Here is a 27,694-nt window from a genome sequence, read left to right on the forward strand (position 1 = left end):
AACTTGAACCAAGCTGGAGTTATCACAGAGAAAGGAACTTCAGGTGGGCCTCCACGAGACCCAGGTGTAAGACATTTTCTCAATTAGTGATCAAGTGGGGAGGGTCCATAGTGGGTGGTGCCATTCCTGGTCTGGTAGTCCTAGGTTCTATAATAAAGCAAGCTGGGAAGCCAGGAGTAGCAGCCAGTAAGTAACATCTTCCATGGCTTCTGCGTCAGCTCCTGCTTCCTGACCTGCTTGAGTTCCAGTCCTGACTTCCTTTGGTGATGAACAACAATATGGAAGTGCAAACTGAATAAACCTTTTCCTCTCCAACTTGCTTCTTGGTCATGATTTTTGTACAGGAATAGAAATCCTGACTTAGACAGTTCTAGAGTAGGGAACACTCCTACCAGGGTACACAACAAACATTGTATTGAATTGGATACTGTGACTTGTCCATGACCACTTAAGTTTCTGATGCTTTCAAGCCAACAGGGACAAAAAGGAATGATTATATAAGGAGGGGTGACTGATCAGTATTACTAAGGGGAAATAGAGATGGTTGTCTACATGGATGGAGAAAGGATTTTTTGTTTGTTTGGAGAGCAGAATATCCTTTACAGAATCTGTTGGTGCTACCATATTCTGTGATTAAAGTGAATGGGAAGCTGCAACAACCTAATCCAGGCAAGGCAACAAAGGGCATAGACCTGTCACAAGTGAAGATATGGGTTACTCCTACAGGAAAGGAGGCAAGTCACACTGAAGTGCTTAGTGAAAGTAAAGGAAATACTGAATGGGTAGTAGATGAAGGTTATTATAAATTTAAGCTAAGGTCACATGATTAGTTGCAGAAACAAGGATTATAATTCACATTAGTGTTTCTGTTGTATTCTGTTAAGAATGTGTTTATACAAATATTTATGTTTAATTTCCTAGATTTCATTATCATATAATATATCACCACATATAAAAGAATATTAACGATTATCATATTTAAGTATGAGATAGTAATAGAATATCTCTTAAGAGACATTGTCACCTACTCTAAAATTTATAATACAAATATATCATTTGCAGTTATACAGAGGATATTATACCATGTTGTGTGTAATTATGACACAGTTATTATTTTTATTTGAAAACTAAGCATTACTTAAGGTAATATAATTGAATGTCTGTATCTGTCTGGGTAAGCTGATGGGTAGAGCCTCTCAGAGGACAACATGCTCCTGTCTACAAGCATAACAATTTTATTAATAGTGTCAGGGATTGATGGTTGCCCATGGGATGGGTCTTAAGCTGGGCCAGTTATTGGTTGGTCATTCCCTCAGTCTGCTCAATCCCACATTCCGGCATTACTTGTAGACAGGATAAATTTTGTGTTGACAGTTTTGTAGTTGGGTTTGTGTCTATTACTCCACTAGGGTTACTGCTTGGCTACAGGAGGTGGCCTCTTCTGGTTCCATATCCCCAGGCTTGTGAGTAGCAGCTAAGGTCATCCCCATTGATTCCTGGGTGTCTTTCTTATCTCAGGTCTCTGTCTCATCCTGGAGATGGCCCCACATCATCACCCCCATTAGTTGCTGATTTCCATTCATTTTCATGGACATCTTGCCATTTCTTCTGCTCTTCCTCATATCTGACCCCCCCCCTCGTTTATCTCCTTCTCCCCCTCCCCCAGGTTCCTTCCTCCATCTACCTCGTATGACTATTTTATTCCCTCTACTATGTTAGATTTAAGCTTCTTCACGAGGACCTTCCTTCTTGTTTAGTTTTTATGGGTATGTGGAGTGTAGCGTATTACCTGCATTTTATGGCTAATATCCACATATAAGTGAGTATATAGCATGCATGTCCTTTTCGGACTAGGTTGCCTTACTCAGGTTGATATTCTCAAGTCCAATCTGTTTGACTGTAAAATTCATGATGTCTTTGCTTTTAGTAGCTGAATAGTATTCCATTGTGAGGATTACCCCATTTTCTTTATCCATGGGAACACCCACTTTTAATCAAGATCTTCTGAGATGTGAGGATCCACCTTTATCCTGGGTCACACCTTCTCCTGGAGTGACATGGAAGAAGAAAGCTTGTTCTCTTTTCCTGTTTATTCTTTCTCTTTCTGGCTGATGAATCCATTTCCTTATTGGTATTAGAGTCTATTTCTTCAGAATTTTGGCATATACTGAAGACCAGCTAAGACATGCCTCATGGACTGAACACCTACTGGATTCTTAGACCTGCTGTTGGTAGACTTACCATACCACAGCCTATAAGCCACTATAATACACTACACACACACACACACACACACACACACACACACACACACAAACACACACTCATTAAGTTCTTTTTTCCTAAAGAACTCTAACGAATCCAGTAACACTAGATGTTTCAGCAGCCTAATCTGGTGCTGGATACTCAGGAGATCCTTATAGAGAAGTTGACTTCAGCAATGTTAGAAACTTAAAGAAGTAGGTTCTAACACCATCAAAGGAGAGCCTCCCAAGAGGATAAATTAACTTTCCAGAGAGAGTGAAGGCAAGTAGGCAAAGAGGAAAAGTTTCTTTTTTCTGTGTCTTTATCTAGACTGTCACCCAAAGGTATGGCCCAGATTTAATGTGGACATTCCACCTCAATGATCCTCTTACGAACACCTTTGCTACTTGGGGTTCAGCTCGTTCTTGCAGTTATCAAGTTGAAAACCAAGGTTGATAATCACATATGGATGACCCATCCTTTCTTCTGAAATGTCCTATGAGCCTTTGAGGGGGTGCTGTAGGCCTCCTATCTGCTGAGCAGTTAGAGACACTTTTTCTGAGTACTCACTAGTCTATGAGTCTCTTTGTTAACTTCCACCCATTGCAAAAAAAAGCTTCTCTGACCAAATGCTAGATACCAGCATTAATCTATGGGTATAAATATAACTATTTACATGTCAGTTTAATAACATGGATGGCAAGCATTAATCTATGGGTATAAACATGTTTTTACATGTCAGTTTAATGACATGAATGACAGATTTTTATACACCCTTAATAAATAGTTTCCCACCTTAACCATTAGATTTGTTTAACCTGGCTAGTAATAAAAGTGGACTTAGTTATTTATGATGTCATTACTCTATTTATATGTTGATAAGGCCAGTAAAATTAGAATCAGACATCACACTTCATTTCATGCAGCAAATCTTAGTCAAAATACTTCACTGAAAGTAAAAGTATCTTGTTGTATTCCAGCTTCTCTAATTAGAGTCTGGGTGTTTCATAGGATTGGGTAGAAATGCTATGTTTATATAACAAATATTTTTCAAAGTATTTTCTCTTGGCTCCTTTTATTTTCTTTTATCAGGTTGAGCAACTGGCTTGATAATAGAGAAATAGAATAGCTGACCTATTTACATACGGAATGCAATAGCCAAGCAAAACAAACAAGCACCTCTGGTCTTGTAACATGAATCTGAAACATAAAGAAACATGTTTTAAAATAAGAAAGAAATATGACACAAGCTAATTGAATAAATACCATACCATACAAACAGGCTTTTAACAGTGCTCTCTCTCTCTCTCTCTTTCTCTCTCTCTCTCTCTCTCTCTCTCTCTCTCTCTCTCTCTCTCAATTTGGTTTTAAATGAAATCAAAATTATATAACATGTAAAAACACAACACAACTGATGTAGGGTCTACATAAAAATATGAATATTAAACTGATTGGGAAAAATATCACTAGCTAATGAAGAAGATTGTCTGAATTGCATGTCAGTATTATACTCTCCCAATGGACTTATCTATAGAATATGTAAAGAACATCTTGAAATGCATTTAAGAAAGACCAATGATCCTTTTATACAATGAAGCAAAGTCCAGGAAAGACACCTTTTCACATAAAACATTTTCAAATGGTGAGTATATTTATGAAAAGCTACTCAGTTTTCACTTATCATCCAGAAAGTATAATTTGAAATTCACAATGCAGTGTGAGAATGCCGCAGACCTTCTTTTTCTGTGCCTGCGTAAGAACGAGTCTCTCAAGCAGATAGGCAAAGAGTCAGATGACGACAGACAGAATCCACCACACAAGAGAGGTGTTGAATCTGAATGTAATGTCTGGTTGAGCTTAGACTAATTATATTACAGCGAATATCATAAATTGTAAAGCATAACAGATATGGTACATTGAAGTTTCCCAGGTGCAAAGGGAGTGACTGTAAAGTTTACGCTAGGGATCAGCATCCCTCCAGATGTAAGAGGAGTGACTACAAAAGGACTATGTTTATCTTAGAGATTAGCACCTGTACATGACATGAGAATGCATCTATCAGTGGTGGGTGAGGTGTGAACAGGGCGAAGAGGTAAAGTGCTTGTAGGGATGGAAAACGTGCACTCCACTCACCACTGGAGGATTAAAGTAGCACCCAGTAGAAAGCAGTTCAGCAGTATGTGCATCCTGTGCATACCCTGCAGCCCATTTTAGCAAGATAGAATATCACTTTGTGTGTTCATCAAAGGCATACAGTGAATGCTTACATCAGCATATCAGTAATGACGATAAATCATAATCTACTCAAATACCTACCAATAGAACAACAGATGATACTTTGAGGTATCTAGGACACTCTTCACTAGAAATGCCATATCTGTACTAAAACATCAGTGAACCTTAAAAACACCGTGTTGAACAATGAGATGAAGACTAAAACTAACAAATGTGTTATTCCACTGATGTTCCTCAGAAAGACAGGCAAAATTCATTCAATGTTCTTCCCTGAGGATACTTGTTCTGGGTTTGGTACTGGTGAGCAGAGGCCCAGAAAGTGGCAGAGAGGTTTCGTCATGTTCCACTTCAGAATGAGAGTGCTAGTCACAGATGAGTTCAGCCCCCCCCCCCCAAATTCATCAAAGTACACAGTTACAGCATGTGTAGGCATCCTATCCACTATGGTCTTCTGTTAATCTACCATCTTCCATTGTCCACTTCTATTCTTTTTTATGTCATGGAATTCATGCTTAGCTACTCTTACCATACTTGCCTTCAATCCAGCTAACATTATTTATTACATGTTTTAATACATCTTGATATTCTTATCCATTCCTCCTTTACTAAATTCAAAATGACTTCAAATAACTATTATCTGCATGTCCATGCTCTTATTTCATTTTCACTGTAATATCAAAATTCCCTGCATGATTTGTAAGCTAATGCATGGTTAGATTGTGCTTTATCTCATTTTTTTTCCATTCAAGTAGCACAGATCCTTAGTGTAGTCAGTTTGGATTTATTTGTTTAAATTCATCAAATTTTACCTGGTCCCACATCAGTGTGAATTTTTCTGCATTGAGCTAGAATTTTCCATATTTCTAATTTCTTCTCATTCTGATTATCCTTCTTTCCTCTTTGATGTGTTTCACAATTCCAGAGTTGCATTCCATATGTTTCTTTTAACATACTACATATATGCAATAATGGCAGTTCCATGTAAAATGATGGTAAATTTTTTCTTCTATAACATGCTGAAGGTATAAGTTCTGTTAATAAACTGAACCTGACACAAAATGGACAATTATGTGACTAAAAACAACAAACTGATCTTAAGAAAAAGATTAGACATCTGAGGTTTAAAGTTCATGTGGTAGTTGACACATTCAGTGAGGTTCTTGTGGACCAGAACTGACTTTCCCAAAGCAAGCAGGGAAGACAAACTAAAATGGGGACCATAAGTTCCAGCATCAACAGAGGGAAATGGAACCCTAAGAGCAACTAGCATCATTTTGGTCATTGAGAAAGGTGATAAGAAGGACAGGCTTGTATTTATGAGGCTCTTGGAGACCCCGTCTATGTTAGTAGGCTTCTGAGTCTTTGGTTTTCTTCATATACCCAGTGGATATGTTTAAAATGCGTAAGTGCATTAACTAAGAGACCCAGAGAAGTGGGAGGGAGATTCTGAGGTCTCATGAGCATCTGCAAAGGAGAGACTCTGGGGAAAAGATCTCATCATATGTATATTTCTAGCTTGATTCTACAACAGTCTCTTAGAAGAACCTATCTGGACTGGTGAAGGACAGGTAACTACTCAGCAACAAGACTATGGGGTTGGTGAAGGCCAGGGATAGAAATAAGGGAAGACTCCTCCCTTACATCTGTGAGATGTGGTCAGTAGAATAAAGAGAAATTTCCCTTTATAGAAAGACACAGCACACTTAGGGTGCCAGATTTTATTTCTGCAAGCATTATCAAGACAGATGTGGAATTTTGTGTGAGGGTTCCATGAGTGGAATATAGAAAAATGTTGAATGCCTTTAGAATACTTGTTGCATAATCTGGCCATGTCCCTGTATTTTCATAAAGAGCTAATGGCTTTGGGGAGAATTCAATAAAGTATAATTTAATTGCAAAACAAAAGTAAGAAAAGTTTTCTAACATAACTCTTTTATAATAGAAAAATACAAAACAAAATTCAAATTTAAATATAGCAAAAGTTTTACAAACAAAACAAACACCAATCTAGTTAAGAAATATTCTTATCCTTGTGGATATATTTATCATATTTGTTTTGTAACCATTGAAACATTTTGCATACATGTGACAGAGGTACACGATGCTGTAAAAATGATGTTTTTAATGCACATGGGAAATATTTATTGCTGAGCATGAATACTGTGAACAAGGCAGTCATGGAACATTTGCATGGAGAGGGAAGGGGAGACAGTGACTACAGTAAAGAAACAGTGCTTTGAGTTTCACAGTGTGCACACTATGTGGTCCAATATCAGTGCTGCCCCCTTTCTGCTGACTGGCTTCCCAGGACTGGAAGCAGCTCATCACTGGATCTCTATCCCCTTCTTTGCCATCTATATCTCTGTGCTTCTGGGCAATGGCACACTTCTCTACCTCATCAAGGATGACCACAACCTCCATGAACCCATGTACTATTTCCTTGCCATGCTGGCGGGCACAGACCTCACAGTTACACTGACAACAATGCCCACTGTAATGGCTGTTTTATGGGTGGATCATAGAGAGATAAGACACGGAGCCTGCTTCTTACAGGCCTACATCATTCACTCCCTTTCCATTGTGGAGTCAGGTGTCTTGCTTGCCATGTCTTATGATCGATTTGTCGCCATCTGCACACCTCTGCATTACAACTCTATCCTTACCAATTCCAGGGTTATAGCTATAGGACTTGGGGTGGTACTGAGGGGCTTTTTGTCTCTTGTGCCCCCAATCCTGCCTCTCTTTTGGTTCTCATATTGCCGTTCCCATGTTCTTTCTCATGCCTTCTGCCTCCACCAAGATGTCATGAAACTGGCATGTGCTGACATTACCTTTAACCGCATATATCCAGTTGTTTTGGTTGCCCTGACTTTCTTCCTCGATGCGCTCATCATTGTCTTTTCCTATGTCCTCATTCTGAAGACAGTTATGGGCATTGCCTCTGGAGAGGAGAGAGCAAAGGCTCTCAACACCTGTGTCTCCCACATTAGCTGTGTCCTGGTCTTTTACATCACTGTGATTGGCCTGACCTTCATTCACAGGTTTGGAAAGAATGCACCCCATGTGGTGCACATTACCATGAGCTATGTCTACTTTCTCTTTCCTCCATTTATGAACCCCATCATTTACAGCATCAAAACCAAGCAAATTCAGAGGAGTGTTCTCCGTCTCCTATCTGTATAAGATGATGTGAATCATTACATCATAATTCAGGGAAGTTTGGGGATGTTCAGCCTCCTTGATTTTATATCTATTTACTTTTTCATAGCATTAGGATGTAAATTATTACATAAAACTATAAATTATAAATTAATCTAAATAATGAATACATCTGGCTATCCAATTATCATTTTCATATTATATAGATACTATCTATCCATCTATCTATCTTCTATCTATCTATCTATCTATCTATCTATCTATCTATCTATCTATCTATCTATCTATCTATCATATATCTATCCCTCTGTCATCTGTCCATCTGTCTATCATGGGAGAAGGTTGGAAAAACAGTGAGGAAGTAAAACATCATTGTTTGGAGATAAAGACCATTAAATTCTTTATGAACAGAAACTGTGGGATCGTTAAGACCATGCATATATAAGAGAAGCAGAAGAGTTTCTGAAGAAGTTAAGTGTCTAGTCTGGGTCAGTGACAGAAAAACAGGGGCAGTTCTGAATTCATTTGATGGTTTTATAAATATAAGTTCAACTATGAGAATTGAAACCCAATGGACTCTCCCCTGTCTCACACTGCTCTATCTCACCACATGGTTTTCTTTTGAAATGATTCAATAGCCATTTGTAAAGCTTTATTCTGTTTCCCCATGAAACTTGTTCATTGATGTTTCATTTGCTTTGTTTTATACTATATCCCATGACTATACATTAATGAAATCTATTATTCTGTATATTAGTTTTAAGTACCAATAATGAATTAGAACACAAATTCGCTCATATAGTCAATGACATTCTCCACAGTGAAGCCCCTCTGAGGCACTCTTTCTTCTCAGAAATCTGCACTCATCACATTGGCCTTACAGACTCACCCTTTACTAGACGTCGTACCATGACTTCCATCTCCACGGTTTTTAACTGTTTTCATTTTTTATTTTAATTCTTTCAGTGACTTCTAACTTGTACTTCTTTTTATAATATGTTTTTATTTCTGCACTAGAATTAGACTGTATTACAAATAATACTATTTTATTCCATAAATGCAAACTTTACAGTGAAATATTTCTCATTCTTTCTTCCCACCTTTGAGATATTGCCAATATACCTTATCTTTATATAGGTGATACCCCCAAAACCATCTTACTACTTTTGCTTTACAAAATTGTCTTTTAGAATATTAACAAAATAAAATTTATGCCAATTTACTTTTTCAAACTATTTTTCCTCCCCTTTATTATTTTACATCCAGTTTCTTTCTAAATGCTTAAACAAAAATATTTTAGTATATCTGAAAAATGAAATGTAACTGATATTGTAGCTTTGTGTAGTCGATTTGATTTTTTATTCATTCATAACATGTATATGATAATTGTGCAGATTCATGGAATACTGTGTGGTATTTTGATCTATGTGTGAAATGCTTCAATTAAGTCAGAGTAATTATCATATTCATGTTGGTAATTGTTTTGTCTTGCGACCATTCAAAATATTTTTCCTGTTTGATAACATATTACAACTGTTTATTATCATTGTATTGTATGTGGTATAGGACTTTAGAATGTATTTCTCTTGTCATTTTGCCCCTTATCACATATTTCTCTCTTCTTTACACTTCAAAATTGTTCGTTTCCACCATAAGTAAATCCTATTTTAAACATTTTGCTGATCACAATTCATATTCTTTTCCCCCGTTTATACCTGGTTTGTATGAGATCATTATTTAGTGTCTCTCAAACTTTAGCTATATCATAAACACCATCAAATTTTGATTGCTGTTTATAAATGCATAACATAAAATCATATATGTGTGTGTGTGTGTGTGTGTGTTAGTATTTATTTTATTGAGATAGATACCAGAGCCTTGCATTAAGGAACTTTACTGAGCCTAGGGTCATTTTAAACCATTTTTATTCTTTTTCAAAGTTGTTTTACACATCTTATGTAAAACTAAGTTTGTATTTGAAGAAGTATAAATAATTTGAGTCAGCCTTCATATGCTTATTTTCATGGAAATTTCACTGACATTCACTATTTATTAATAAAAAAGAGATTGTGAGTCTCAAAAGTGGGTGCATGCTGGTTTGAAGGAAGAGTAAAATTCACTAAGGTTGTGTTCTTTCAGCAGAGATAAGAAATGGTATCAAAAGCCAACGTGTGTTAATGAGACCGAGAATGTTCTAAGAGCAAAGCATTACATGCAAAAGCTTCAGGTTGCCTCGGTTGCCATAGGCTATAGAAAGAAGGAACAGAGATTGACTTGTGTTTTTCAAATCATATGAGTGCTGACAATAATGGATTTAAGGCAGGTAAGAGGAAAGTAGGCACAAGAGAGGTCAGAGAAGATTGAGCTAAAGGTAACAGTAACTTAGATTACAAAAGTGGCGTGCGACATTACTGGGTAGATATATTAGGATCTGAATTTATAAGAGCTCAGGGAACTAAAAAATTCTATCCTTGATTATTTTCTTCAGTACAGGGAAAGAATAACTGAGTCACATTGTAAAATGCAAATAACAAACTTATATTTAAGATCTAAGAGACTTGATACTAGCTTGTATACAAAGGCAAACATGTAATTGTGTTTTTGTTTATGAATGTATAATGATTGTATGGGGGAAGTAATGCAATCCTTAATCATGTTCTTTCTGACTTCAAACTTTCTTTCTTTCTTTTTTTTTGTTTTTTGTTTGTTTGTTTGTTTTGTTTCGTTTTTTTTTTTTGTTTTGTTTTGTTTTTGTTTTTTTTTTTTGAGACAGGGTTTCTCTGTATAGCTCTGGCTGTCCTGGAACTCACTTTGTAGACCAGGCTGGCCTCGAACTCAGAAATCTGCCTGCCTCTGCCTCCCAAGCGCTGGGATTAAAGGTGTGCGCCACCACATCTGGCTGACTTCAACCTTTCTTCTTCTTTTAAAAAAAGATATTTTTATTTCTTTTAAAGAAATTGTGTACATTTATAGAGTGTGTTATGATTATATCTATTTCCCTCTAGTCCTTCCTTCAAAATGTTCCTCTTGAAGCTTCCCAATGTCTTCTTCTCTTAAAAAAATGTATCTTAACGCCATTAGTTCTACCTATGTGAACATGGCATGTGGGTCCATCCACCAGAGCATAGACAACTACTCGTGGCCAAAACCCCACAGAAAAATGATTCTTCTTTCTCCAGACCTCACATACTGTTGATAGTTCAAGGTGAGACCCTCTCTATCCATATGCAGCTTTTGACTGGATTAATCTTTTCATTAGTTTTCACAATAAATTAATGAATGGATTTAGTCTGTTCAATTTTGTGTGATTTTTATTAAATTCCTTTTATATAATTCATTTTGACCCATATTATCGCCCTCAACTCCTCCCAGATTTTCTCATCTCCACCCAACTTAATGTTCTCTCTGTTTCTGCATACAAACAACAAAAAACAAACCAACCCAACAGACAAAAACAAAAAGACAAAAAATAACAAACTATTCAAAAATCTCACAAAATCCATGGTGTCCATTTTGTTTTGCCCAGCTACTCATGGGCATGGTGCCTGTTCTGGAGTTTAGTGAATGTACCACACGGGACTTAGAGAACACTGATGTTCTCTTTCCCAGCAGGTGTCAATTGCACATTACTTCTGGGTTGGGGTGGGAATTTGTGTTGCTGCTCTTCTTCATGCTCAGATGTTTTTTTTTTTTTTTTTGTTGTTGTTGTTGTTATTTTTATTAGATATTTTATTTATTTACATTTCAAATGTTATTCCCTTTCCTAGTTTCCACTCCGAAAAACCCCTATCCCCTCCCCACTTCCCCTGCTCCCCAACCCATCCACTTCCAACCCAGGCCTGGCTGGCTTGGATTTGTACAGGCTCTGTGCATGCTGTCACAGCCTCTGAGTGCACATGTGCATCAGTCCTACTGTTTGCAAGATGCTGTCTCCTGGAGCCATCCACCACCTCTAGTTCTCGCAATCTTTCTGCCTCTTATTTAGCATAGTTTTTTTTGGGGGGGGTTGGGGGGTTAAGCTCTGAAGGGAGGTGTTTGATAAGGGCATCAAGAACAGCATGCTCCAAACTTTCTCACTCTCTGAATATTGTTCAGTTTTTGTGTTCTGTGTTAGCTCCCCATCTACTGCAGGACTAAGCTTCTCTGATAATTGATTAGTTATTAATCAATTAATAACTAATTGATTATTAGTTATTAATAATAATAACTGGGTTCCACACAAGTGTAAGCTGTTGACTGCTTAAAATGGCATTATATGTCTGTATAAGATATGGTTTACCATCAAAGTATATAATTCAGATCAATGTTGTATAATAAACACTGCTATTTTTAAACTTTTGCATTTCACTGTACTAAAAAGGAACTTCATGTTCTTTCAGTGGTATTTCCTAGTTCACCTTCCCTCCAAGACTTTCTAACTTGTTCTCTCTCTCTCTCTCTCTCTCTCTCTCTCTCTCTCTCTCTCTCTCTCTCTCTCTCTCTCTCTCTTTCTCTCTCTCCCTCCCTCTCTCCCTCTCTCCCTGCATCTGGCTCTATTTATAACAACCCAATTTTAAGTTATCAGTAATACAATGCCAAGGGAGTTTAATCTATTTTACACATGGTAGCTCAGCAGAGTAGATGGTTCATGATTTGAGGATAGGTATACCTTGGGAATATTATTAGGCTCTACGTAAGTAGATTCACATATATTTTCTATGTTTATGACTCGCTCAGGAAAGCTTTAAATGTTCACCTACATTGTAGCACATGTCAGACATTCACTGTTTTGTTGACTAAACAATATTTAATCATTAAGATATATTACATGGGCTGCTAAGATATCTCAGCTTCCTGCTGCCAAGCCTGAGCCTTATGACCCATGCAGTGGGATAGAAACAATTACTACAAGCTGTCTTCTGAATTTGACCATTCACCATGTCATGTGTGCGACACCACAATTAAATAAATAATGCAATAAAGTATACATACATATTCACACATATATGTGGGTGTGTATGAATGCAATTTCTCATAATATGGTAATTTTATGTTTAACTCTTTGAGAAGGCCCTACACCATTTCCCTAACCGTTGCACCACTTTACAGTTTTACTGCAACCATATGCCCATCAACATTTGTTCTTTTGCTAACACCCAGTTTGGGTGACACACTATGATGTCTCACTGTGGTTTAGATTTGCTGTTCTCTAATAAATAATCATGATGAAAATCTTTTCATGTGATTGCTGGTCATTTGTGTATGTTCTTTGGATAAACCTGCACTGAATTATTTTAAAACCAACCCATGCAGATGTTTGTTTAAATTCTCCCCTAGTCTAAGTCTGGAGGTTCCTTGGACTCTGATTGGCATGGCAACTTTTAACAAAGGATGTCTCACCATGGAGAGGGGAATCTGACATAAAGTCCCAACCCAAGCCAAGAAGAAACTGGCAATTGGTAGCTGCTGGGAGAACATCTGTAAAATCAGCACACCCATGCATATAGGGACAGCACAAATTAAACTTTAGAGAGAGAGAGAGAGAGAGAGAGAGAGAGAGAGAGAGAGAGAGAGAGAGAGAGAGAACACAAAGTTGGGTGGGTAGGACAAGTGGTGAACTTGGGAGTAGTAGTATGGGGTCAAAACTCAACTTATTGAATGAAACTCTCAATGGTCTAATAAAAATGATGTTTTATTTATAATTGTGCATGTGTGTCTCTGTGTGTGTGTGTGTGAGAGAGAGAGAGAGAAAGAGAGAGAGAGAGAGAGAGAGAGAGAGGGAGAGAGAGAGATAGAGAGAGATGGGTGATGGTAGAATAGCAGGTGTCTCTGGGGTCCAGAAAAAAGTGCTAATTTCCATGGAGCAGGAGTTACACAGATTGTGAGCTACCCAGCATTGTTACAAATACATGCTATTAACCACAAGTTAGCCCTCTGGCTTTTACTTGGTATGCTCAAATAGCTTCCATGGAAGTGAGACAGAATGGCACCTTGGGAGTTGGCCGTTCAATAAATATGCCTATCATTAGGATTCTGAATGTATACTGAGGGTGTATGTAAAATGTTCAGAAATCACAAAGAAGAAACGGTCAGGTAAGGAAATGTACATTCAAAGTGCAGTATATATATTTAAAATTAAGTCTTCTACTTGACTTTTAACAATTCTTGAAGAGAAGTTGAGAATGTAAGTAATATTTTTATTTAAGTAAGGATTTAAGGAAAGGGCATGCTACACTGAATGGTAGTCATGAGCAGAACTGATGCTGTTTAAGTTTAATGGAGCCATAAGCTTAATATTTTAGCCATAGAAAGCTAAATTTGAATTCATCTATACCACATAATATTCAACCTGAGGGAAATGATTTGATTTTTCAAAAGCTTAATTTCTTTATTCTAGAAAATTCAAGTGATGTAATGTCTTCCCATTCTTATGTTTATTCACATTAGTCATGCAATCATTAGGCATCTACTTCTGCTATACTACTAACAGTGGCCAGTTCACTAGAGACATACCTGACCAAAAACAATAAACATTTTTAAAAACTTACTTTATTTGAAAATTCAGATACTTTTATATCATTGAGCCATTTACTGCTGTAAAGTTTTTACTAAGAAAAGGCAAAGAGAAATCATCCTTAGCATCGTGTTATAAACTGTCCATTTATTTGTCCATTTCTTCAGGATACTCTTATTTCTTTCTGTTATAAAGAAAACAAATTCTGAAGAATCCAACTTTTCATTACAGAATTCCTATCTTAATTAGCATATAAGATAGGTAAGGTTTAAACAATTTCCTCAAAGCTGTGACTTTAGGTTGTCATCCTTAGCTTATAGTTTTCCAGTTGGGTGATGCTCATCTACATAGCTCTTGTAAATAAACACAGATTCAGAATTATAGGCTCAGGTTAAGGGAATAGTTTCAGAAAACTCTGAGTGTGAAGAGGTTTGAAAATTATTTAGAACAATCTGAATAATCTCTGGATGATGTTTGTGACATTCTGACAAGCTGCTGAGGACACAGGACTTACTGCTTTGTGAGAATCAGTGCAAAAATAGCCCTCAGAAGGGGTAAGGGTGGGAGTGTATCACTTTTAGCTACATCCATGAGAACCCAATAAGCTTGCCTGATAATGATACAGAATTCTTCCAAAGAACTGAGTCAGTGATATTATGAGTTGGAAATCCTGGAACTGAAGTTACAGATGATGGTGAGCTACTGTCTGGGTGTTGGAAACTTAATTGATGTCCTCTGTGAGAGCCATAATTGATTTTAAAACATTCTTCCAGCCCTGCATAAATAGTGTCTCTAAACTGAGCAGCTCTTTAAAGTCAGATATGTATAAAGTTTCTGATGCTGCCAGTTATACTAAAATTAAATATCAGTATAGTTTCTAGTAATGAGTATTAATACCAAATAGTGTACTCTTTTGTTTAAGTTAATAAAATACATACTAACAAATTCTAACTAGTCTCAAAAGAGTTACTACTTTTGGTTAGTACTTAAATCCTGATTTATCTAAGGTCTAGAAGGAAGCGAGCTGGGTCTCTAGCTTACTGACTCTGGTCCACATTCAAAGTGGCAGGAGGCAGGGATCTGTGGCTCTCTTCTGTGCTGCATAACAAGCTATGAAACTTATCTCTTCTCATTCTTTCCTCTCCACATGGGGGAGTAAATTTGGAGCAGTAATTTTGGCTTATAGTGGTACACACATTACTTCTGTGTAGCCAAGGTGAGTCACTAACAGGTCATAATCTAGCAGATCATGATAGTGCCCTTTTTTCTCTATCAAAATAGCTACCACTCAGATTCTCAGAATGACCGATTCTCCATAGGTAGTGTGCTCTGAAATAGTGTTATTTCCAGAGCTCATTCACTTTTCTTCTACTATTTTCCCCAGACAAATGTCTCATTATCAGAGAAATTATACTGTACTACAATTCCCATATATGAACTTCTGATTTTTGATAGGACTTTACTAATATTGATGGAAGGATTACAAAGATTGCTATCATCACAGTCTTCCTGAAACCCTCTTCAGACTTATTACTGATGCTGTTTACCATACAAAACTATTTTAAAATACTTTGGACACAAAGATCCAATTTAATTTGTTAGTAACACATTTTCCATGTTTTTAATTATAATGTACCTGCTTCAAAATTTCTTGATTTTATGCAAATAGAAGTGAAGTGACTTTATAGGTGTGCAAATTATTCATAGATCATAGCTCAACGTTCTATAAGCCTAATCTTGATTTTCATGGATAAGACTTATAGGTATCAGTGACTGTAGAATCTGGGATTGCCTTCCTCAGCAATATGATCACTATTACCACCACGTGCTAGATTGTAACTTTGTTCTGTATCTTGCCATATAAATTTTATGCTCTCAGCTACTGATTTCTGACTCAATTATTTTCTGTTCCAAAAAACAATATTTTAAACCTACCATCATCTTATGTATTATGTTTTTCTAGAAACCTCAAAAATATTTTTCACTTAGGAATTTCCAGTCTTTTTCTGTCTCTCTGTCTCTCCCCCCTTTCTTAAACATGGTTAACTTTTATCTATACTGTTTCAGGTGTTGTATATATTTCAGTAATGAGATTTTAATAAGCCCCAAATCTGTGGAATAATCAGTGCTCTAAAGTGTATTTGCTTGTTTTGTCTACTGGTCTAAATTTTATAGAGTCGTGAGTTCTTTATATGCACATGAGGTAGCCACATTGAAAATTTAATTAAACATTTCATAGTACTGAACTCCTTACTGTGTGTTAAGAATTTTGCTTAGTCTTTTTTTCTTTTTGGGTTATCTCATTTGTCTCAAGAAAGTATATACAAAATCAAGTTTTGTAAAATTGCAACAAAATGTTCTATGAGACAATATGAGGCAGAATAAACTAGTGGGGGAATCAAGGGGAAGGAGAGATTGGTTATTGGTTAACAACATTGGTTGCTTTGCTAGAGGACTCAGGCTTGATTCCCTGCACTCACATGGCCACTCACAGTCATCTGCAGCTCTAGCTCTAGGCAATTTGATGGCCTCTGCTGGCCTCTGTGGGCATTACATACATGGTGAACAGACATATCCTAATATGCAGGCACAACACCCCCACACATAAAATTTTTTAAAAAATCTTTAAGAAAAGAAGATTGAGAGAATGAGATGGATCTGAAACTGGACAGTGATGTCCAAGTGAAAGGGTTGAAAATACATTATGACATTAAAAGCTACATGCTTATTACTAAATTATGATACTGACTCATGGTGATTGATTGATGTTGCTATTCTAGGCAAAGATCTGCTGAGAAAAACCCATTTAAGTCTGAAATGACGCATAAGAACATGAACATTTGGAAATGAAAAGTGACCTGAAGACATGCTCCATGAGGTGGTGGTAGGAAGAGTGCTGCTTCCTTAGACAGTCCCTCTCTGAAACCATCTTTAACTGCAATCCCACCATGTGGCCCAACAGCAGTGATGCTCCTTTCCTACTGACTGGTTTTCTGGGCTTGGAAATGATTCACCACTGGATCTCTATCCCTTTCTTTGTCATCTACTTCTCCATCATTTTAGGGAATGGTACCCTTCTCTTCATCATTTGGAATGACCACAGCCTTCATGAGCCCATGTACTACTTCTTGGCTGTGCTGGCAAGTACAGACCTTGGGATGACACTAACCACGATGCCCACAGTGCTGGGTGTTCTGGTGCTGAACCAGAGGGAGATTGCACATGAGGCCTGTTTCATTCAGTCCTACTTCATTCACTCACTAGCCATTGTAGAATCGGGGGTCTTGCTTGCCATGTCTTATGATCGATTTGTCGCCATCTGCACACCTCTGCATTACAACTCTATCCTTACCAATTCCAGGGTGATGAAGATGGCAGTGGGGGTACTGCTCAGAGCATTTGTGTCCATTGTGCCCCCAATCCTGCCTCTCTTTTGGTTTCCATACTGCCACTCCCATGTTCTTTCTCATGCCTTCTGCCTCCACCAAGATGTCATGAAACTGGCATGTGCTGACATTACCTTTAACCGCATATATCCAGTTGTTTTGGTTGCCCTGACTTTCTTCCTCGATGCGCTCATCATTGTCTTTTCCTATGTCCTCATTCTGAAGACAGTTATGGGCATTGCCTCTGGAGAGGAGAGAGCAAAGGCTCTCAACACCTGTGTCTCCCACATTAGCTGTGTCCTGGTCTTTTACATCACTGTGATTGGCCTGACCTTCATTCACAGGTTTGGAAAGAATGCACCCCATGTGGTGCACATTACCATGAGCTATGTCTACTTTCTCTTTCCTCCATTTATGAACCCCATCATTTACAGCATCAAGACCAAGCAAATTCAGAGGAGTGTTCTCCGTCTACTGTCCAAACACAGTAGGACTTGAAACTTTATTATAGACTCTCAAGTTCTCTATGATTTCTGGCCCTTTATTAGAAACAAATCTTGTCTTAAATAATATTTCTTTAGTATGGGATGAAGTTTCCATGTTACACAACGAGGAAAGCTAAACCAAGCAAGAAAATCTGTCTCCTCTCTCTCTCTGTTTGTGTCTGTGTCTATCTGTCTGTCTGTCTGTCTGTCTGTTTCTTTCTCTTTCACTCTCTCTCTCTCTTCCTTCCCCACCTTTCTCTCAGAAATGAATATAGGAAGTAATAAAAATACCAGATAGAATAGTTCTGGTTCTGTAGTGAAAGGAAGAAAAATCAGTCTTTCAGAAAATCAAAGTTGAATGGAAAGAAATAGTTTGGCTAAGGCACACATTTATTGATGTGACAATGAGGGAGATGGGAATATGATTTTTTTCTTAAGCAGGATAGTGTTTTATTAGCTTTTAAATTAAACTTGTGCCTGACATTTTCATATATACATATATATATATATATATATATATATATATATATGCTTACTTTTGCCTTTGTGTGTCCTTCCCACCCCTATCAATTTTCTCTCCTCCCAACAAGCCCTCATTCTTTATTTACATGTTTTTGTTTTGTTTCCAATATAACAGGTTTAGCATGGGCTATCTGCATGACTCTGAAAGTCTCCATCAGAATCTGGTGGGTTCACAGTGCTACTTAGTTCATGACAGTCACCCTCTGATTCACAAGGTCCATCAGTCAACCCATTCATTTTTTGTGAAAAATTATTATTTTTGATATTGTAATGCAATTATGTTATTTTCTCCTTTCCACTCCAAGCCATTCTTTATACCTGTCCTTGCTCCTTTTCAAATTCATGAAATGTTACACACACACACACACCCCACCCACACTATCTACATCTATCTATCTATCTATCTATCTATCTATCTATCTATCTATCTATCATCTATCTATCTATCTATCTATCTATCTATCTATCTATCTATCTCTTTCATATACATGTTTCAAAACATGTTTAGTCTATATAATGTCATTGTATGTATGTTGTGAAGGATGTTCAGTTGTTACTGGATATTCATTTGGTGTGCTCTTCCTTGGGGAAGATTAATTCTCCTGCTCTCCACGTTCATGAGTTGTCTGTAGTTCTTAGTGTATGGCTGAAACCTTGTGGGTTTTTCCCCCATCCATGTTAATTTTTCGTTCACTCCTTTCCTTGTGCAGCTTATGTTTAGGCAGTCATAGTGGTGAGACTTTATGGGCATAGTTTTTGAGATTCCTACAAGATGCAGTCTCATAGCAAACTCCTTGATCTTCGGACTCAGATTAGATGGCAAAGAACAATGAAGAAACAGGTTGACTATTTAAAATCATTTTCTGTTAGTAAATAGACTTTAATAAAATATAATTTTAAGTGAAACGTATAATCTATGTTTTAAAAAGTAATTTATATGCAGCTAGAGAGATTAGTCCCACCATGTGTTTTCTTTGATTGGTGGTTTAGTTCCAGAGAGCGCTGGGGGTACTGGTTGGTTCATATTGTTGCTCCTCCTAGAGCTGCAGACCCCTTCAGCCCCTTCAGTACTTTCTCTAGCTCCTTCATTGGCGACCCTGTGTTCCATCCAATAGATGACTGTGAGCATCCCCTTCTGTATTTGCCAGGCACTGTCAGAGCCTCACAGGAGACAGCTATATCAGGGTCCTGTCAGCAAAATCTTGTTGGCATATACAATCAAAGAAAACACATGGTGGAACTCGTGTCTCTAGCTGCACGTGTAGCAGAGGATAGCCTAGTCGGCCATCAATGGGAGGAGAGGACCTTGGACTTGTGAAGATTCTATGCCCCAGTATAGGGGAATGCCAGGGCTGGGAAGCAGGAGTGGGTGGGTTGGGGGGGGCAGGGGAATAGGGGATTTTCAGAGAGGAAACTAGGAAAGGGGATAGCACTTGAAATGTAAATGAAGAAATTATCTAAGAAAAAAAAAGTAATTTATAGTGTCTTGGTTTGGTGGATGCCAAGAAGTGCATGCTGATATGGCTGTCACCTGAGAGGCCCTGCCAGAGTCTTACAAATACAGAGGTGGATGTTAGCAGTCAACCATTGGACTGATGACAGGGTCCCTAATAGAGGGGTTAGAAAAGGGACTGAAGGAGTTGAAGGGGTTTGCAACCTCACAGGAAGAACAGCAATATAAACTAACCAGAGCTCCCAGGGACTAAGCCATCAACCAAGGAGTACACATGGCTCCAGCTGCAAATGTAGTAGAGGATAGCTTTGTCATGCATCAGTGGGAGGAAATGTCCTTGGTCCTATGAAGGCAAGATAGACGCTCCAGTGTAGGGGAATCAAAGGCAGGGAGGTGGGAGTGGGTGGGTGGGTTTTGGAACACCTTCATAGAAGCAGGTGGTGGGAGGATGTGGTAGGGTGTTTCCAGGAGGGAGGGAAACCAGGAAAGGGGATAACATTTCAAATGTAAATAAAGAAAATATCCAATAAAAATGAATAAATTTAGTAATCCATCCAAAAATAAGTAATTTATTACTTTGTTTGTTTGTTTTCTTGGTTTTTTGAGACAGGGTTTCTCTGTGTAGCCCTGGCTGTCCTGGAACTCACACTGTAGACCAGGCTGGCCTCAAACTCAGAAATCCACCTGCCTCTGCCTAATTTATTACTTTGAAAATCCTTTTACACTATTAAGCGAACAGCATAGACATGATCGTATATAAAGTCACTTATTGCACAACTGAGGTAAAAGCAGTATTCTTCCCAACAGGAGTGTCTTTCAGGCAAGTGTCTCAGTCCTCATCTTCATGCTCACTCACCACCCCATGCCCAGTTCCTTACACAGAGGTTCTTTGTTCATTCTGATCCCAGTGTCACATTCCTCGTCTCCATGAAGGCAGAGGCTTTGTTCTATCACTCCTGTGAGTCTGCTAAGCCAAGTCGTTTCCCCATCAGCTTAAAGTCTTCTCAGAGATAACCCCCAAAATAATATTATATGTTTAAAATAAAATTTTTGTATAATTTGGCTGGTTGTGTTGCATTCATGTCAGACTCTTATCTTATAGATATAGCAATTATTATGTCAGTTTTCCAAAGGCTTTGCATAAACCCATTCAGTTCATGTTTGTGATCACTAGTCACCTCTTACTAAAGGCCAACCGATCCTAAATGAGACACTCAGCTGTCCAGAATCCTGCAAGTTTACAGTCGTTTCATGATGGTAAGGCGCTGAGACACTCAGCAAGTTAAACATGATAACAAAACCTGTTACTCCTCTTATCCATTCATACCACTTAGAATCTGAATTTTTCTTTTACTCTCACATTTCTGAACAATTTACCAAACATCCAAACATTCCCTTTCTGAGTCCCAATCTTCCCTTCTCTTACGTGGTCTGTCATGAACATGCCTGTCACTCATTTGTGTGAGGATGGTGAGAGTAGACATCAGCAGACATGTGACATTCTCCAGACATCTGGTTTCCCACTGTGAAACAAGGGCATAGGTGTTGTACCTGTTTTCTTCTCAATCTTTTACCTCTGTTCCTTTCTTGAATAGTACACTATGAAATGGACATAGCACAGATCCTTCACTCCAAATTAGATGCCACTTACTAGTTAAAGGACTCATCTAATGCTAAGTCCTATAACAGAAGTCATTATTATTTCTTAGATGGTCAAGCAAGTTGTACCAGAAAACTAGAAATGATGTAAAAGACATTTATTTTCTTTCACCCAACATGGTGCTTTTGAGATATAGAAGAGTTCCTTGATTTGCTTGCTAATTGTTTATTGCTCTTTAGTAAGGCATCCTACACATGAATGTAGCATTATTTGCCATTGCCCAATTATTTTCAGCCTATTAGTGTTAACTTCTATCATTTCTTATAGGCATTCCCGAGACATTTTCTTGGCAGAAATAGCTCAATAATCTTATTTTTCAAATCTTTCTATTTTATTCTCCTTATTCATGTGCCTTATTGAAATCACTTACATCTTGACAGAGTTCCACTTTTCATTCTCCTTTCTTCAGTCTCTTATCTTTTGAGACACCTTTTCAAAGTATTTACATTATCTGGCTTCAGACAGATTCTCCTGCTGTATTCACTGGCCTTGACTTCTCTGATAGTCTATCCAGGGCTCTCTGTTTCAGCATCAAATGTTATCTTCACTAACCAGCTGAATTCAGAGCATTGTTGAAAGACGAGGAGCAAGAAATAAAAGGTGAAAAATGAAATAGAGGCTAAACATAGGCACTATCATGGTGCATTAGCCTTCACCTCCACCGTAACAGCGCAATATCGTAAAGCAAACAGAGCTTACAGCTTCATGTGAATTTAGGATCCAATAGAATGAGGTGATTGCCAATAAGAAATTCAGTTTTTGATTCTCAGGAGAACTTTCAAGTTTCTTTTCATTACTATGAAGAGATTGGTGCCTATATAGGTGACTTAGGTAGGATAAGTATTTTATCCCCCCCCAAATGTGTGATCCAGGTGGATTTATCTATAGAAATAGTATATGAACCAATCTACTTTCTTGTGTTGGTCAGGAGAAACAGTAACGTATCCAGTTATTCATTACACCTCAAATGGAGCTCTACATTTCTGCTGACCTCCACAATAAAATGGATGATAGTCGAAGGGTTAGAGAGACTCTACAGGGAGAGGTAGGAGGCCTCACACTGCTTCTTTGTTGCCTGCTTATTTCTTTGGGTAGAGCAGAGGCCTTATAAGTTAATTCCAGTCGACTTTGGAGTCCATATTAGTTTTTGTTCCTTGTTCAGATGCTGTTTAGGAAGTTGTGCCGGTGACACTTTATGGATGTAGCTTCTGACATCACTAGGAGAGAGAGTCTCAAAACAAAGTCCATAACCCTTAGTCTCTTCCAATCTTTCCACCTGCTCTTCCACAGTGTCTTAGGTGTAGGAATTCTTTTGTATATGTTTCCTTTGCTACTGTGCTCCACAACTCTGTATTTTGTTTTTCATAAAATGTTTCTTAAAGCCTAAGGTATTTATAATGAAATAGATATTTAGGGCGAGGGAGTCTACATTCTAGAAAATAAGGTAAATTTTCATTTTGGGGGCATTTATAGTTTGACTGCTACTACTTAAGAACTATAAATATGTAACTCCTTGTGCTTGTGAAAGACATAAATATTTCTGATTTTGTTTTAGGAGCTCGGGGTATAAATATTTCTGACTTTATTTTAGGAGCTTGGGGTCTTGATAGCCCTTGTGACTATGATTACATCAACAAAACCCATCACTAAAATCTTTGTTCTTTATTATCATCAGTTCTTGTGTCTAAGTTTGACTAAGTAGATGTTAAAAATGATGTGCTCCTGGCCAAGGTGGAGTACCTCCCTTGTCCCCAACCACCCTTTCTTCCTCCATACTTCCAAGTACCAGATAAGTAATTCATTTATCCTGGGTTCTCTTCCTAAAGAGACTTTTCAGCCCTGAACTGTGACAGGAACACACATCTAAACTGTGGGAGAAACTGCTTAAGTTAGCAAAGTGAGTCACACTTATGTATATTCTTAATTGCTGTGTCCCCACCAGTTCAACAGTCTTAGGACTTACTCTTGCTATGTTTCCCATAAATGGGGCACTTATACTTCAGTGTCTCACTGTTCACAGCATCTGAGCTTCTGTCTTCTGAGAGTCGTTCTTTTACAGAATCTAACAGAATCTTTAATCTGCCATGTAGACAGATGTCCTTATTAACAGTCACTTCTCCTGTTGGTGTGGCAGACATCTGTTACTGTACCCTTCTGATCTGTTCTGTGATATGCTAGTTCAAACAGCTTTTCTTTTCTTGACCCTATTACTGACCCTATTTCTCCTGCTTCTATGTGGTCACGGTCCTGTTAGTCTCAACTTATGTTTAGATTAATAATTGATGTGGCCTTCTGCAGAAGTTTATTATTGTGGTGTGGTAAACATTGCAAATAACTGTTTTGTGTACACTGTGCAGGTGATTTCGTTTCCTTATTTGAGAAGTATCTATAAAGCTTCATTTGGCTGTGTCAGTTTCGCTTTAGTACAGTAAGCAGGAGGAATTTCTTTCAGTTGAATATGCCACAGCCTGTCAGTCTGCACATGAAGGGGCCTGAGTGGTCACCAGTGAAGGATGAGAACTTGAATGCTGATCACAACAATAAAATCAATGACAAAACTCAAGATGGCTTGCTTTTATTAGTAGATTCTATTAACTGACTCATATCTGACGAAACTAGAGAAGAAGAATGAGGCGTTTTCACCACTAGAGGGAAGGCAATTATTATGGAACCTACAGACCTTAGGTGTGTGGATTCTCCAGTGAGGACAATGGTGAAAAGACCCCTTGCCCGTAGGTGTTATTTTCATGGTAGAGGAACAGGACACTTACACGTTCTGCCTACCTTCTCTATTCCCCACAATGTCTTCTGAGAATATGTCAGTACTTCCCTCTTTACAATACTTAAAGCTAAACCAGTAAAATATTACCTTGCATTTTGCAAATGCCAGAAACTTTCAAATGATTTTTAAGTGTTAGGCAGTCTTTATTTTAGAAAAGCAGAAAGGGAAAAGTTACTTTTAACTTAGTGTAGTAGAAAGAGAAGCTTTCCAAGAGTCCAACTAACTACTGGGTTCTTTATTAACCACCCTCCTTTTCTTATATCTCCCACATCTATCTCCCCCGACAAGTCTCCTCATGTTCTCAATTCTCAAGAAGTATATACTATATATTAATATACTAAGAACTAATGTCGGGTAACTGAGGCTACCACCCTCTGGGTAGAGGAGTATGTCTGAAAAGATATAGTTGCTATATGAATCTATATTATTGTATTGTTTTATAATATGAACTGATTTTCCAGTTACATCCAGTTCTTTAAATATTCTAAGTTGTAATTTACTCACTTGGAAAAAGAAAAGAAAACACTGTCAGCATTTGTGAGGATTAAGTAAGATGATACACCTAAAACTTTCATCAAACACATGAACTGACACACAGTAGGTACTGTCAAAATAATGTTAAAATAATGTTGAAATAAACTGAAATTTCTTAACTTGTGCAAGGTTGCTCTATATTATATCACAAAGTTTATGTTTTAACACTAGGAGTCACATAATATTATCCTAATATTGGGCTGGAGAACTCCATGAATCACAAAAGTGATTAAGTTGTCTAATGCTGTGGATTTTTCAAAGGCCTGAACTCAAACTGTTTTCATATTCTTTTCATATATTACCCTCCAAATATGTCAATATTCTGCTGTGTGTTTGGGGATTATTATTATTGGACTTTTGTGAAATGCTGAAACAAAGAGAGAACAGGGTCTCCAACAAAGGATCTCATGATCAGTTATGCCAAGCTCTGACAGAGACTTGCCTTCAGTTGTATCCTCACTTCTGAGACCACAGGACTCCAACAGATCGTTCCATACCATGATCTCACAGACAGTTCTGAATGAACTCATCAGGTCTCAAAACCAAGAAGGAAGATATCAATGTGAGGAGATGATACTGATGAGATTTGGAAAAGACAAGACAAAAATGAATGGGTGGGACAGTAACTGGAATGCATTATATACTTGAATGGATGTTTAAAAGAATAAATTTCATTTAGAGTAATTTAAAAGGAGAATTGCAATATAGCAGAAGGACGAGAGAGGGCAGCAAAGTTGTGTTCACTTTTGTTCCAACAACTTCTACCTCTTCAGAGTTGAGTTCACAATTGCTATACTACATTATAAACTTTGAATTCATGTTCACACACAAAAAAATCAATGACAAATGATAAATAGACAAATAGATGGTAGATAGGTGGTAGAAATTTAGATAGGTAAATGATGATAAATGTAGGTCTTCAAAATTAACCCCCTTGTTTAAAAATTAATGTATTTTTGAGACTTTCACATATGACTAGTATATTTACATCATTTCACCTTTCCCTTCCTCCCAAATTCCTTTCATGCATCCCATCTCTTCATGAATGCATAGTCTTTATTACTGTGATATGTATAAATATTCTATATGAATCTATAAATATAAATGAACTCTGCATCCATTTAGTGTTCTTCATATAAAATGCCCCTGTTATTGATCTGAAGTATCTGCCTTTGACTTAATTCAATGGTCTCTAATCTATATTAGATATACAAATTAATCAAAAGACATGAAAACAATTTTTGACACATCAGCTTCACAGGTGGTTTGTTTTAAAGCATTTCACTAGAGTGCGGACAGAGCACAGGTTTTAATATCTCCCCCCCCACCCCCCCCCCCCCCCCCGCTACACCAGACATCCAAACTTTGCAATGTATTTATACATGTTTGTAAATACATTCATCTCAATCCAAATACTACTGGCCTTGGGAGTAAAGAAGAGTTTTAAACTTGGTTAACAAGGAAGAGAGCCTGTCATCCTTCAAAGGCGTAGATTAAAACTTCTCCAGCCTTCTGTAACCCTAAAAATCATTTCCTTTTTGAGATCAGACAAATGGTTGGTGCTTTTTACATAAGGCCACTGTCAATCTGTTGTAGCAATTTCCCATTAGGCTGTGCTTTGAGACACTTGCTCTTTCCAGGACTTCTGCCTTGCCACAGGTAAACTGCATCTGCAAGCCTTTTATTACTCACTCACTCATAGTCCCAACAGCTGGAAAGACCAAATGTTTGTCATTGACAGGAAAAGAGTGTCTTTATTTATTTATTTTTTTTTTGGTTATAATAACTACATTTTGATCTATATCCAATACTTTTTCCAGTCCGTTTTAGCGTATATAAATGATGTGTGGTTTCTCCAAATCACCAAGGTAGTACCCAGAATCAGGCACTAACATTACCTATCGAAGCAGATATACTGGCAATTAATGATTGTTGAGAGAGAGAATTAAATGAGTTTCTTGATTCCTTAGCCAGTCTGAAATGGGCAACTTTAGGCACATCGCAGCATCTCTAAATGATCTCAGTTAAATGTATTTACAAACTTGTATATATTATACACAATTTTGCATTATTTATAAAGTAATAATTAATGACTAATATGCCAATAATTTGGAAATAAGTGGGATATATTCAAGAGAAATTGGAGAAAGTAGAGAGGCAAATGATCTAAAAAATTATTAATATTTGAAATTCTCAAAGAATATACAGGATTAAAAAAGTAAAGTAAAATGCTTCAATGTATTTCCTGAATTTTTATGCCACATGTCATCTAAAGATGTTTTTATAAGCTATTTCATTGTTGCTCACAACCATTGGATTATTTTATAGTATTTCTATGCTCTAAACTTATTTATTTACATATTTTTATGTGTATGAGTGTTGTATGTATACATGGGTGTACCTAGTGCCCATGGTTGTCAGAAGAGGGCATTGGATACCATGTAAATAGACTTACAGAAAATTGTGAGCTAGCACATTAGTACTTGAACCAAACTCAAGTCATCTGCATAAGCAACAGGTGCTCTTTTTTTTTTTTTTGTGATTTTTCGAGACAGGGTTTCTCTGTGTAGCTCTGGCTGTCCTGGAACTCACTTTGTAGACCAGGCTGGCCTCGAACTCAGAAATCTGCCTGCCTCTGCCTCCCGAGTGCTGGGATTAAAGGCGTGCGCCACCACGCCCGGCCAACAGGTGCTCTTAACCACTGAGCCATCACTCTCCAGTCCTAGTATTTCTATATTTGA

At 37.5% G+C, this 27,694-nt stretch overlaps 2 protein-coding genes across 2 annotated transcripts; both read left to right on the forward strand.

Moving 5' to 3' along the window:
* The first annotated feature begins 6,738 nt into the window (after positions 1 to 6,738).
* Positions 6,739 to 7,662, forward strand: LOC110299124 (olfactory receptor 51B2-like). The gene has a single exon (XM_021168732.2). The coding sequence runs from the start codon at positions 6,739 to 6,741 to the stop codon at positions 7,660 to 7,662; it is 924 nt and encodes a 307-aa protein (XP_021024391.2).
* A 9,417-nt stretch (positions 7,663 to 17,079) lies between these two features.
* On the forward strand, positions 17,080 to 18,015 carry LOC110299135 (olfactory receptor 51B4-like). Its single transcript, XM_021168756.1, has one exon. It carries the CDS (start codon positions 17,080 to 17,082, stop codon positions 18,013 to 18,015), a length of 936 nt encoding a protein of 311 aa, XP_021024415.1.
* The last annotated feature ends 9,679 nt before the right edge of the window (positions 18,016 to 27,694 follow it).

Source organism: Mus caroli, unplaced genomic scaffold (assembly GCF_978045245.1).
Source record: "Mus caroli unplaced genomic scaffold, Mus_caroli_1 scaffold_8, whole genome shotgun sequence".
Lineage (NCBI taxonomy): Eukaryota > Metazoa > Chordata > Mammalia > Rodentia > Muridae > Mus > Mus caroli.